Here is a 15000-nt window from a genome sequence, read left to right on the forward strand (position 1 = left end):
CTGATGTTTTTGACTCACATGCGAAGCAAAAGTGAATCTATGTACTCACCCGAGTCGTCCGTCCATCCGGACGTCCGTCCGTCCGGAAAACTTTAACGTTGGATATTTCTTGGACACTATTCAGTCTATCAGTACCAAATTTGGCAAGATGGTGTATGATGACAAGGCCCCAAAAAACATACATAGCATCTTGACCTTGCTTCAAGGTCAAAGTCGCAGGGGCCATAAATGTTGTCTAAAAAAACAGCTATTTTTCACATTTTTCCCATTTTCTCTGAAGTTTTTGAGATTCAATACCTCACCTATATATGATATATAGGGCAAAGTAAGCCCCATCTTTTGATACCGGTTTGGTTTACCTTGCTTCAAGGTCAAGGTCACAGGAGCTCTTCAAAGTTGGATTGTATACATATTTTGAAGTGACCTTGACCCTGAACTATGGAAGATAACTGTTTCAAACTTAAAAATTATGTGGGGCACATGTTATGCTTTCATCATGAGACACATTTGGTCACATATGATCAAGGTCAAGGTCACTTTGACCCTTATGAAATGTGACCAAAATAAGGTGGTGAACCACTAAAAGTGACCATATCTCATGGTAGAAAGAGCCAATAAGCACCATTGTACTTCCTATGTCTTGAATTAACAGCTTTGTGTTGCATGACCTTGGATGACCTTGGGTCTGGGTCAAGGTCACATGTATTTTGGTAGGAAAAATGTGTAAAGCAGTTCTTAGTGTATGATGTCATTGCTAGGTTTAGTTATTTGACCTTGACCCTGAAGGTCAAGGTCATGTAAAGGTCAAGGTCAAGCATGTGAATCGTATGGGCTTTGCCCTTCTTGTTCTATTTACATGTCACAATTTGAAAGAATGCTTTGTTGATGTAAGTTAAACAAATTATAGCTGTACAAATAAGAAAACATACATTTTCATCTTGAGCAGGTAAATCTTTATTTTCCTGAATTTCATGACATTGTATCATGCATGAGATTTTTCTATCAGATTTCCTGCATTTGTAACCTTCCAGGGATCATTCTTGAGATCCCCAGATAGTACAATTATGCGTTCAGTTTTGAAACAAATCTGAGGGGTATGCTTTTGGGCATTTTTTTATTTAAAAAAAATATTTGTGTGTATATATAGTTATTTGATTATTTGTTTGTTATTTATTTGTTTATTTATTTATTAATCAATCAATTTATTTATTTATTCATTCATTCATGCATTCATTTATTCATTTTTTTAAATTTCACAATCTCATGACAGTGAATTTTGTCCCTGCTTCAGGCGAAGTTATGAGCACACCTGTGGATACCTCCACCCCAGAAGGCGCCGACAAGAAGGGGGAGGCAGAGGAGGTGTCCAGTCCCACTATGGACAAACTGCAGCAGGAGTACCTCAACCTTGTCAACCAGCTCGACTCCGAAGGTGACCCTTCCGCCGTTACTAACGGCAACCCGTCAGCCGCCGCCGCTGCACCAACCCCCACGGAAAAGTCTCTGTCGGAGGCGGAGCTTCTACGCGAGAAGAATTTCTCCTTTACGTCCAGCGCCTCCATCTCGAGGGATTACGGCACACCTATTCTCATCAGGGAGAAGAGTTTCCAGGCCGTTCCGTCGCCAGACAAGTTTGGCCAGGGCATCGAGGATCACATACCGTTTGAGAACTTGCCCGACTCGGTGGGGACGTTCGACAAGATGAAAAACCTGTTCAGCCTCATCCGAAACAAAGTGAAAAGTCTCAAAAAGTGAAATGTGGGGCAGGGAGAGGTGCCAGTGACATATTGTGGGGAATGGTTTGTTTTCCCTGGGGCAGTGACTGCAGACTTTTAAGTGGCAGCATGGCATGCATGAGCATAAATGGTTTGACTTTGTGAGGTGATGGTAGAGAATTTGATTTTTAGGGGCGACGTTCCAAGAATTTGACTTTCTGAGGTGATGGTAGAGAATTTGATTTTTAGGGGTGACGTTCCAAGAATTTAACTTTTCGAGGTGATGTTCGAGAATTTGACTTCCTTAGCGAGGAGGAAGAGAAGTTTTTTAACGATTTTAAGTTTTAACGAACAATGGTGGTGCTTCGAACAGAAAGAGGAAATGCAAAGTGTCAGTTTGAAAAAGACTTATGCAGAAAGCTTATTTTTTATGGAACCTATACAGTGGCTACATAACTCTTGCTGCCTTTATGGTGAACGGAGTTAAATACTGTGTCATTTTTGAATTTTTATTCAGGTTTTAGTTGCCAGCAATCTGGGTTTGAGACTTGTTATCCTTCACCGTACTTCGTGGGTCGTGGACGACCCAGAGCCTCACAAAATCGACTTTACCTCTGAAAATCTTTGAAGTTTTTAATTGAGACTTCATGTAATCTCTAATCACCATACGATCTTTCCATCGCCCATTTTTTGAAAGATTATCTTTGTAAACAAACAAATAAACGATGACGTAATTGGAACTACACAGTCCGGATGATGTGGGTCATGGACGACCCATATGGAATTACGTAAGGAATATTACGTTGTTTATCCTTATTCGGATGGCGTGGGTCGTGTACGACCCATACTATGCAAAGAGGCGGCAAAATGTGTATCCCTATTCGGATGGCGTGGGTCGTGTACGACCCATACTTTTTACGTTGAATCCTTCTTTGAAAAGTGTGGGTAGCATCATCCGGACTGTGTAGTCCAACGCGTGATCCGGTGATGGTTAAGAGAGAAGCAGGATTGTGAGGTCATAAATAAAACAGGTTTGTGTTTTTAAAGGTGCTATGTGAGCACCGTTACTTGGTTGCAGGCAGTCATAATTTCATCAGTCGAAAACAGTGCATCTACTGTTACAACGAAAGGGTATCCTGTCTCCATCTTTTAAAACTAGCATCCATTTTTTACCGTCTTTACCAGCCCTGAAAGTCCAACAAATGGTGTACTCGCCTTTGGCTAGTAATCCTGAAAATGTACTAGCCAGAGAGCAACGATTTGTTTCAGAAACTTGACTGGCATTTGGCGAGTAGATGAATATTTCTACTCGCCAATTGTATGTTTCTACTCGCCATGGCGAGTAAAATACTCGCCACTTTCACACCTGTTTACTACAGCTACATCTTATCTTTTCTTACATGTTATGCTCTCTTGATTGTGCGTTTAGTAGAAGATGACGCTTTTGCTGTCAGTTTGTTCAGGTTTATTCACGGAAATATTACAATCACAACAAGATTTAATTTGTATTTTAGGTTTACAGGTTTAGTACTCAGCTTAAATAAAAGATTTATGGTTATAGGGTAGTGCTGTATTACACCACTTATTGAGGCGATCATGCAATATTCATGCTGACAAGTTACATTGGAGAACGTTCAATATGTGTGGGACCAACTGCTTTTAAGAGGTGCAAATACAGTAAAACCTGTCTCTAACGGACACCCTTGGGGAATGGTAATAGTGTCCCTATTAGACAGGTGTCCCTTCTTCACAGGTGGAGGGGCGGGGCAATATTTTACAAAGAGCACGTAAAATGAACAAGACACTTTTTGTCAGTCCTGTAGTATGTATTTATTGGATTGAACATGAGACTCACTGAAAATGGGAGTAAACAAATGATACATGTAGCTAACAACAACAACAACAACAACAAGAACAACAACATCCCCCCCCCCCCCCCACCTACCCCGTTCCCTACACACACTGTGCATTCAAACTTACGCAAGTCGGACGTCACAAAGCTAAAAATAGCTGACTCTTCATCAGTCATTCAACAGGAAATTCCGCAGTGTGTCTCGACCAAATTAATTGGGTCAGCTCTTGTTTCATTCAGTTTTTCTAGTCTCAGCATAAATGCATGGAACAGAAATTTAGCTGTGTTTCTCTCTTTCGAACGATTGCTTACAAAGAGAGAGAGATCGAGAGAGAGATTAGTAGGAGGGGGGGGGGGGTGGTAAATGATAAATGGTTGCCATACCACTCCCATACCACGTTGTTCAGGTCTTCATATTGCGTTTTCCGACGTTTCACAGTTTTTTGGTCGATTCGCGCACTCCTTCATCACGTCTTCTTTTTCCGATTTGATCCTCGCGATCTGTGTTTTACCACATCCCATCTCCTTCGCCACATCTCGGCATGATTGGCCGCTATCTAGTTTTTTCAAGGCAGCGACACGCTGCTCTAAAGTCAACGCTTTTCTTTTTCCTGCTGGAGATTCCATTTTCAAACACAGTAGTCTACTGTTGCTTTTGGTTGTGACTGTATCCACAATTTAATGCGGAAAAGCGAAAGTGAGCGAAAGTGAGTGAAGCGAAAGTGAGTGAGCGAAAGTGGGTCTCCATCTAAACAAGCCACTGATTGGTCAGAAAAGGGACAGGACAACCAATCAACAACCATTTGTGCTACGGCTACGGCTGCCGAGCACTGACTGCATAACAGTCGAGTTTTCGAAGTTGCGTTTTTATGTACGTTGTGTCCGTTTGTGACAGTGTTTACACTTCCTACGGTCCGAAAAATCGTGTCCGCGTCCGTAAGTGGCAGGTGTCCGCCCGTTAAAGGTTAGTTATTGTTGAAATCGTGTTCGTGCCATGATAAACTGTCCGTATGTAGCAGGTGGCCGTTACAACAAGGGTCCGCTAGACTCAGGTTTTACTGTATGGGAATATTCATTGATACAAACCCAAAAAGTTTCAAATTAAAACGAGAAGAATCTCACATTACTTTGTCCCATTTCCTGCCAGTGTTCTTTGCTGCCTGATAATCCTACCCTGGCTGTTTAATTCTGACATTAAAATGTGCAGCATACTTACTTAACATTTTCTACCCCACCTATGTTGAACAAGTATTTTTTTTAGCCGAGACCAGGTGTGCTGCAGCAGGTCACTCAGAATTGTAGTAACTGTGTATCAACACGCTAGAATGCAGGCGTTAGATGGACGTTACAGTAAGCGACTGGTTACAGTCTGAGCGGATATATTCATATCTCAGGTCAGATAGAGCCATATGAGTGGGTACAGATATATCCGTACCTGGGAGACAATGAGTTAAATATCACTTTACAAAGATCAAATTATGCATCTTCCTCCATTCCATTCCTACATGACCTGCATTCCCTACGCAGCAGTGACCACCCTAGGTATTTTGTAATATCAGCATTACCAAGAAAAGGAGAATGCCAGTCATTTGGTCATTAGTTACATAATCACAGCAACCAGGCAAATTATTGTATAAATAGCATAGCGCTTCTTGGCAGCAGTTTTAATCTTACATGAAAATTTTGTCAGATGTATAGAACTGACTTGTTGACGTTTTTGCTCACTGTATTTTCACATGAGAACTTGCCTCTTTTTGACTCACATGCGAAGTAAAAGTGAGAATATGTACTCACCCGAGTCGTCCGTCCGTCCGTCCGTCCGTCCGGAAAACTTTAACGTTGGATATTTCTTGGACACTATTCAGTCTATCAGTACCAAATTTGGCAAGATGGTGTATGATGACAAGGCCCCAAAAAACATACATAGCATCTTGACCTTGCTTCAAGGTCAAGGTCGCAGGGGCCATAAATGTTGCCTAAAAAACAGCTATTTTTCACATTTTTCCCATTTTCTCTGAAGTTTTTGAGATTCAATACCTCACCTATATATGATATATAGGGCAAAGTAAGCCCCATCTTTTGATACCAGTTTGGTTTACCTTGCTTCAAGGTCAAGGTCACAGGAGCTCTTCAAAGTTGGATTGTATACATATTTTGAAGTGACCTTGACCCTGAACTATGGAAGATAACTGTTTCAAACTTACAAATTATGTGGGGCACATGTTATGCTTTCATCATGAGACACATTTGGTCACATATGATCATGGTCAAGGTCACTTTGACCCTTATGAAATGTGACCAAAATAAGGTAGTGAACCACTAAAAGTGACCATATCTCATGGTAGAAAGAGCCAATAAGCACCATTGTACTTCCTATGTCTTGAATTAACAGCTTTGTGTTGCATGACCTTGGATGACCTTGGGTCAAGGTCACATGTATTTTGGTAGGAAAAATGTGTAAAGCATGTGAGTCGTATGGGCTTTGCCCTTCTTGTTTTGGTATGAAAGACAATGAGCCATGAAGGATCGTTAACATCCTCTTCTGCTCATCCTCAAGCCTCTGGAGACTTCTTCTGTTTTAGCTGAGTAAAGGCCATGTCAGCCACAAAACAGTGTTTTTTCGCAAAACAAACACAAAACAGTGTGTTTCCCATGTGACATCCTCCAAAACGCGTTTTGAAAAACACTTTCGTTTTTCCACAGTGTTTTTGATAAAATAATTCAAATTCAAAATACCAGAATTTTCTTGTTAACATGATCACTGCCAAGCAGTATAATATCTGAAGATGGTTGCTGATTGTTGAACCACTGCGCCCATCACAACCTAGTGACCAGCTTGTTCATTTGGTGATGGGAATACAGTTGTGTCGGTGCTTCTCCCATGCTATGTGTTGTTCAGAGGCAGAATGAGAAGTGCTGTTGAAATCATTGTGTGAGGTTTTTGTACTGTTGAGAGAGGAACGCTGACAATGATTTTGCATGTATACAGGAATTGAGGAAATCTTTCTTTTACTTAAGACTTTGATTAAAGTCATGTCGCGTCGGTCAGTCAGACTCTGTGTCTGTGTGTGTGTGTGTGTTCGTCTGTGTTTGTGTAAGTGTCTTTGTCTGTGTGTGTGCATTTTACAGGTTGTTCCTATCATGAGTTTATCAGTTCATGACACATGTTACTTTGCTGTCTTTGTGCCTGAGGTTTTCTTTTAGCAAGTGCACAAAATTGATTAAAGGGACATACAAACACTGAAACTGGACCCAGCCAGTGCGCCTATATGCTCTCTCTCTCTCGCTCTCTCTCTCGCTCTCTCTCTCGCTCTCTCTCTCGCTCGCTCTCTCTCTCTCTCTCTCTCTCTCTCTCTCTCTCTCTCTCTCTCTCTCTCTCTCTCTCTCTCTCTCTCTCTCTCTCTCTCTCTCTCTCTCTCTCTCTCTCTCTCTCTCTCTCTCTCTCTCTCTCTCTCTCTCTCTCTCTCTCTCTCTCTCTCTCTCTCTCTCTCTCTCTCTCTCTCTCTCTCTCTCTCTCTCTCTCTCTCTCTCTCTCGCTCTCTCTCTCGCTCTCTCTCTCGCTCTCTCTCTCGCTCGCTCTCTCTCTCTCACGCACACACACTGTATCACACACATCAAAAATACCAACAACAAGATGAAGAAAACAAACAAACAAACACCTTCATTATACATGTGCACACACCCATTAATTGAAACACACTCAATGCATTGTACCTTTCAAAGCAATCACATTTGCTGAATGAAGAAAAAGGAATTGAAAAGAAACATCACAACGGGCTATTACAAATATTTCATTTTTATTGACCGACACAATTTCACAACAAAATCTGCTAGAATTTCTTGTTAAAAGCTCACTCATCCTGGAAAAAAATATTCAGATCAGACTCAAAGATTGAAATGTAACATTGAATCAGCTTTGACTGTATTAGAATTAGACGTATGTTGACATTTTATTATCATTTAACAAAAATTAAACTCAGACTGATTTTGTTCTCGCAGTTAACATGCATGTTGGCCCTGAAAGTGAAACTGTACGCAACTATTTTATCATGCAAAGTGTACAGTTTCAACTTCAGAGGAACAGTGAAATAAAGTGCATAGCATAAGACATGTAAACAGTGCTGCATTATATTATAATATAAGGTATTTAAATACCTGTTGTGATGGAGATGCACCAAGCACCTGTTAGTCATGGCTAAAATGATTACATTTGTGATTTGTGCAAGACTTTTCCTTTTCGTTGACGTTTCCACACTAACCAGTGCTTACGCTAGCTATCTTGTAAATGTAAGTATCGAATTTCAAACAGAATGAGGCAGAGCGATGTTAAGATATCAAATAACCAAAGGGAAGTAATCGCTCTTAATGCATACGACATGTGTAATAGAGTAAGCGAGAGTTGTACGGAACCTTTTCTCCTGGCACCTGAGAGAACAAGCATTGAAATGAACAAGCGACTTTCATCCTCAAAAAAGGATGATCACCGCAAGCTCATCCTTCCTTTTTTGAGGATGAAAGTCGCTTGTTCATTTCAATGCTTGTTGTTCTCTCAGGTGCCAGGAGAAAAGGTTCCGTACAACTCTCGCTTACTCTATTACACATGTCGTATGCATTAAGAGCGATTACTTCCCTTTGGTTATTTGATATAATGTAAGTATCGCTTAAAAATTAGAAAGACCAGCCCCGTCCCCTCCCCCAAAGAAAAAACAAAACATAAACACACACACACACACAAAACAATGGTCAGATAGTTACAGAAATCAGTGAAATTGAATGCAATAACAGGTTAAAATCTCTAATTTTGATGAGGTAAAAATGCCAAAAGCAATCAAAATGGGTTGACAGATTGATGAATTTATTTCCAGTAGTTTCATAATACTATTAACTAGCAAAGTACTGTAAATGTACAGTTCATGCTAATACTAAATTCAAACTCTAGGATCAAATGGATTTCACATGTCCATATTTCCATCATTTACTTATATAATTTAGTAGGATTCAAACAAAATTAATAAAACCAACTTTTCCCCCCAAAGGGTTTCATCCTATTGTAGAAATAAAAGGTATTTCACTGATGAAGCATGTCTTTTCAAAGTTTTCTTGCACGTCTTCTTGCAAAATGCATTAATTGTATTAAACTGTCATTTTTCCTTTCATGATTTAATTTTGTTAACAATAAAAATAGGACAGTAATAACATATATATATATTACAACAATTTTATTGCAGTTGGCTAAATATATGCTAACCCAATAACTGAAAAGAGAGGTGTGAAATGTTTATGCTTGAAGTCCCTGACACAGGCATAACATTTTCAGTACAACACTGATATATATGATATATTAATATATTCAACAACATTGACTCTTGAACATCTGCATGCAGAACAATGTTAACATACTGCTCCATTCATCCAAGCGAGATCCGTCGCGATATAACCTTGAACGGTTGAAAACGACGTTAAACACCAAATAAAGAAAAAGAAAGATCCAAGCGAGATAACAATTTCGAGTATAAAAAATGGATAAGTGTCACATTCACAGGGAGACAGCATAAGCAACTAATAATACATGTTAGCAAAGTTAAAACACAAACATTATTCAAGTAATATATATATATAGTTAAAATTCTGAAATTATTCAAGTAATATATTATTCAAAGCGCTCAAACTTAAAATCACAGCATTTGCTACAACAACGAATAAATATCCAGGCATGATTATTACAAGCAGTTTAAAGTTAAGACCAGTGTCAAGTGTTATAAATCAAATGAGATCTAGCCATAGTGAATCAGGACATGGCCATACTGTAAATGTTCCATCACCATATTTGCCGATGGTTTTTTTTCCCACTGGTATTTTGATTCACATACCATTTATTGCTCATACAAATTGCTCTTGGTGCACTCACAATTCAAACTTTAATTATTTTAATTTAGATATGAGTTTTCACATCTGGTAGGCTTTCTGTTATAGGAAAATGAAGGCAAAATCCATTTTTTGTTTGTCTGTTCTCTTGTTTTTACTCCACTTAATGGTACAAAACTTTCAACGAATGTTCAGTGCATGAGAAAAGTTTGCAAAGAATAAAAATCCTATGCTCGTATAGGATCATGTGCTGAATGTGATAACACTACACAATGTTTAGCACCAGCCATCTTGAAACCATGCTTTAAGTGACACACATGTAGCACTTTTGAAAATGTTACCATCGCTGAAGTGTCAAAAGCTACTGTTCCGCCGCAATCGTACAAAAATAACAGAACCCAGCAAAGTTTTTTCAGCTGTAAATAGGACAGTTTAAAATGTGTCAAAGCAATGATGTGTGACAGGGGAGGCTACCGCTCCTTTCACAGCAGACTCTGCACCCGAGTTGTTGGCCTTTAAAAGTCAACACCGGTGTATTGTAGAATTCTGTTTGTGATAGGGTCTGGTGGTTTCCGATTGTCTGTATGTTCATGGAAACCTTCGGGTTTGCATAACAGTTTTTATAGGGCTAAGAAATTAGCCCTAACATTTTCAATCCTGTTTGATTGCACTTCGCTTCCCGAGGTGATCGTAGTGTTTCGGCACACGGTTACAGATGCAACAAAGGTCAATATGCAAAATAAAAAATCGTATTATAAGCTTGAATCAAACAATTATTTATAGAGTTCTGTATACAAGCTCTGTCATGGATCAGCAAGAATAAATGACAAGGGATCGAGCGTTTTGCTGCCACATAGAAGTTTAGGCTAGTCAGGGAAAAAGTGTCAGAATTATACTTTATCTACACGTCATGCATGCTATGTTAATGGTATTGCATTAGCTTATGTATTGCTTATTTACAGCTGTAACTCAAACATTTGACAGACCAAACATAAATAAACAAGAGATGAGAAAAATATCAGGCAAAAGTAAAATGTCAACAAAGTATGTTCTGTCCACCATAATGTTCACTTTTGTTCACGTTGTCGACGGGCGTTGTGGCGGGGTGGTAAGACGTCGGCCTCTTAATCGGAAGGTCGAGGGTTCGAATCCCGGCCGCAGCCGCCTGGTGAGTTAAGTGTGGAGATTTTTCCGATCTCCCAGGTCAACTTATGTGCAGACCTGCTAGTGGCTTATCCCCCTTCGTGTGTACACGCAAGCACAAGACCAAGTGCGCACGTAAAAGATCCTGTAATCCATGTCAGAGTTCGGTGGGTTATAGAAACACGAAAATACCCAGCATGCTTCCTCCGAAAGCGGCGTATGGCTGCCTAAATGGCGGGGTAAAAACGGTCATACACGTAAAATTCCACTCATGCAAAAACACGAGTGTACGTGGGAGTTTCAGCCCACGAACGCAGAAGAAGAAGAAGAAGAAGTTCACGTTGTCTGTTCAGCTGTCATGGTTTTTTGTGTCACAAAACAATAGTACAGGGGAACCCCCATTTAAAGACCTTAGAGAATATCAGAAAATCAGGTCTTAAAAAGGAGTGAGTCTTAACATGGGGGTACATTTACAAAGGCTATGAACAGAAAGTCTGAGAAAATAGGGTCTTAAAACTAATAAAACGGAGGGAGTCTTAAAAGGGGGGTTCCACTGTACTTAGGGGATACTCAAGGTCACTGCTAATTGATATGTGAATCAGCTTTTCAGGATACATGTTACTAATATTCTCATGGCATTTTGCATTTCTACTGTAAATCTAACCACAGCAAGCGCAAACCAAAAAGAATGTGCATAGTATGTTTGCAAAATGTACGCAACATGTTGTTGGAGCTCCCTAATATTCATCACTTACCAAAGCCATTAAGCGTTGGACTTTGGTAACATGAACCTAGTATTGCTTAGCCTTGTTAAAGGCATATGTACTCGATGACTATACACGCTAATTGCTTTACCAACAGCTGGAGACATGCTAAATTAAGTTCCCTGCAAAATATTGTGGTCTAGGACCCCTTCAATGTTGAGATATGTTAATTTTCATTTTGATCTGGATCGTCCTATTGATAGATTTGGCAACACATGTAACGTTGATGCAAGGGAGCTAACACCGCGGCTTTGTTGACATCCTCACTTTTTCAGAGGCTAGAACAAGCTGTAATGCATGTATTATGGTCCGCGCATGGTGACATATCGTCATTATATGGTCTTATGGTGCGTTTGACATCGATTATGGGCAAACTACACTTTGTAAACACGGGAGCGCGTACATATGCCTTTAAAGGTGTAGTTAAATTAATATAGCACAGAAATAATTGTACAAAACACCTGTGATATCTGGCAGTGATATGGATACAAGAAACTAAATACAACAATTATGTTAAAACAACCAATTTATTTGTAAAAAATGCGCGGTTTTTTCGTTAGATGTTGTATTACCAATACAACTATGTTTAGTTTTAAAATTTAAAATGTCTGTACCCCAAACATTGTCTTTGGTCCTGAGCCCTTGGGACACACTAATTAGCATCAGTCATAATAAAACTATAGTTAAGTCATTTCCACAGTGTTTTGGTTTTCCTTGGCAAGCGGAATACCACTTAATCAACACTCTGACAGGGTGAAGTTTAAATGTCGAAGGAGCTACATGTTGGACAATGAAGACATGATAACAGCAGTGCAATGCACATTCAACGAAGGGTGATGATGATGATCGATGGTGCTTCATGTCCTACAGGCCTTAGTTTTTGTGCCTATTAAGGACTAGATATAATTGGATTCGTTAGCCAATTCAACAAAACAAAACTGAAATCAATTTTATATAAATTTTATCCTAAAACTAAATATATGGGTTTTCCATAAACTGCCTTTCCTTTATTTCAATTAAAGCTTACTTAGTCTACAAAGTGCAAAGTATACAGATTCCATCATGTACGTTTCATTCACTTGCAAGTGTGAGGTTGGTGGACATGAGAGTGCTTTAATGGCCGTCTGCCATCCCTTCACAAAACTCACACAGGTTAGGTATAAGGCTAAACAAAAATATATGTTGGTTTAGGGTAATGTGACCAAAAAAGATAGGGTCGGTAGGTCGGCTTTTTAACATTTTTTGTATATTTGATTTAGTCGATTTTAAAGGAGGTTACTTCCTTTAGTCTCGGTATGGTTCGCAAAATGTGCCAAAAGTTTTTGTTTTTTTAGCAATGAAAAAAAAAAGTTTTGGGGTCGGCGGGAACAAAAATTAATTGGGTCTGTCGGGTTACCCGAAACCAACATATATTTTTGTTTGGCCTAAATTCGTAGCGACTGTAGGAAAGATCCTGACCAGACATGTTCAATACACACATAGGTCGTCATTGCCCGTTAGCAGTTCAAGAGCAGCTCAGATCTTTGTATCTATGTATCCCCCCCCTCACCCCTCCCCCCCGTAGTTTGGGGGGTTTCAGCCTGTTTGGATTTCTCTGTCTCTTTTGGACTGGGTGGCCGAGTGGTAACGCACTTGCGCTCGGAAGCGAGAGGTTGCGAGTTCGACCCTGGGTCAGGGCGTTAGCAATTTTCTCTCCCCTTTCCTAACCTTGGTGGTGGGTTCAAGTGCTAGTCTTTCGGATGAGACGAAAAATCGAGGTCCCTTGGGGTGTGCACGTTAAAGATCCCACGATTGACAAAAGGGTCTTTCCTGGCAAAATTGTATAGGCATAGATAAAAATGTCCACCAAAATACCTGTGTGACTTGGAATAATAGGCCGTGAAAAGTAGGATATGCGCCGAAATGGCTGCGATCTGCTGGCCGATGTGAATGCGTGATGTATTGTGTAAAAAAATTCCATCTCACACGGCATAAATAAATCCCTGCGCCTTGAATATGTGCGAGATATAAATTGCATAAAAAAAATCCCTGCGCTAATAGAACTGTACCCACGGAATACACGCGATATAAGCCTCATATTGATTGATTGATTGACTTTTGATAGTTGTTATACACATGTGTCTATTTTATTTCTACATACAGTGCACAGATCTACATTCCGTCTTCTACCAGCTTATTAAGATCTGGAGAAGCCCAGCTATATCATTGTCTGCTATTACTACTGTACTTTTTCACTACAAAAGCTTTGCTTAATTTCTGTAAGGAGCAAATTATATTTCTATTTCTTTGTTCCGAATTTCCAACTCACAGAATTGGAATCCAATCTCAGCATAACCCAAAACCCATGCCTATCATCAGCTCATTGCAATGCTGAGATTCCATTCACCACATCTTCCACAATTCCACAAGGTTGTACATGTACTCCAACATCTTGTTGAAGGTTGACGATAACTATTTCTTTCGCCCTCTTGGTGAAACCATTAGGGGCATGTTCCCGGGTGTTACCACGAGTTTACTAGATGAGATACCCATCCAGCTGTATGCGTGATGAGGTGGTATCTGCCAATTGCGCTCAGTTATGGCATAATGACCGAGGTCTTTTACGTGTCACTGTGGTGACATGGGGGTTGGACATGGATACCCTCTGAGTCTACACATAAAGTTGACCCAAGTCCGCCCCGGCCTGGCTTCGAACCCTTGACCTTAAGATCACAATGTTGAAAGTTGGTTGGTTGTTTAATGTCCCTTCAACCTATTTGGCAATCCGGGGACGATGCAAGTTTAAGTTCTTGATGAAGGCAGACTGTCCCTTGCCTGCTTTGAAAACAGGGCTTTTACAGAATTCAATTTGTGCTCACAGATTACAGCATACCCCCACCCCGGGCAGTGTAGCGACTGCAGCAGGGTCTGTCTCCTCGCATGGCTAATAGTAATACGACACGAGAATGTGTCCATTGCCTAAGGAATAGTTAGTTTGTTTGTTTGTTTGTTTGCTTAACGCCCAGCCGACCATGAAGGGCCGTATCAGGGCGGTACTGCTTTGACATTTAACGTGTGCCACACACAAGACAGAAGTCGCAGCACAGGCTTTGCCACACAGGTAATGTGAGTGCTTCGTGCACTCGGTTACACAAATCCAATACGCAACATCCGCACATCGTGCTCAGATTTCAGTCTGAACGTCCGCCACGTGTTGGTACTCCAACCTGTTAGCGAAAGTGCATGGCTACCTGCCTGAAATCTGGCGAAGACCCAGGCTGTCCCCTGTTACAGATCTATGCAGTCACCAACTGCTCGTAACACTGTTCAAATCCAAGCGCTTCATCTGCACACCATGCTCAGATTTCAGTCTCTACGTCATCCACAAGTTTGTACTCCAGCATGTTAGCGAAGGTGGACATGTCCTTGCCCGCCTGGAACCGGGCAATGACCCTGGCTGTCCCGGAAACTGGACCGGTCATCACCTGGCTCTCCCAGGCAGCACCGATCTTGCGCTTCAGGTGGTGGTAGATGTCCCCGATCACCACAAACACCTCCACCGCCTGCGGGATGTCCATCTTGAACACGTAGCGTTTGTCCGTGAGGAGGTCGCCGGCGAGAGGCTCGTGGAGCGTGCACCTCTGCCAGCGAGAGCAGGTCTTGGGGAACTGGGCCACGTTGG

At 40.7% G+C, this 15000-nt stretch overlaps 2 protein-coding genes and 1 long non-coding RNA gene across 3 annotated transcripts in view; 1 reads left to right on the forward strand and 2 right to left on the reverse strand.

The window, feature by feature from the left end:
• The window catches only part of LOC138976947 (zinc finger CCHC domain-containing protein 8-like), a 22363-nt gene extending 18182 nt beyond the window's left edge, over nt 1-4181 (forward strand). The window contains exon 10 of the mRNA XM_070349840.1: nt 1242-4181. Within this exon, the coding sequence (XP_070205941.1) occupies nt 1242-1755 (514 nt within the window). The 3' untranslated portion in view covers nt 1756-4181. The remainder of the gene's footprint in view (nt 1-1241) is intronic.
• Nucleotides 1-15000, reverse strand: part of LOC138976510 (uncharacterized) — a 445777-nt gene that overhangs the window by 144036 nt on the left and 286741 nt on the right. The gene's annotated exons all lie outside the window — the stretch shown is intronic.
• LOC138976948 (hillarin-like) overlaps nt 7346-15000 on the reverse strand; it is a 37858-nt gene continuing 30203 nt past the window's right edge. The window contains exon 8 of the mRNA XM_070349841.1: nt 7346-15000. This exon is cut by the window's right edge and continues 1040 nt beyond it. Coding sequence (XP_070205942.1) covers nt 14678-15000 — 323 coding nt within the window. The 3' untranslated portion in view covers nt 7346-14677.

This window comes from Littorina saxatilis, linkage group LG9 (assembly GCF_037325665.1).
Source record: "Littorina saxatilis isolate snail1 linkage group LG9, US_GU_Lsax_2.0, whole genome shotgun sequence".
Taxonomy (NCBI): domain Eukaryota; kingdom Metazoa; phylum Mollusca; class Gastropoda; order Littorinimorpha; family Littorinidae; genus Littorina; species Littorina saxatilis.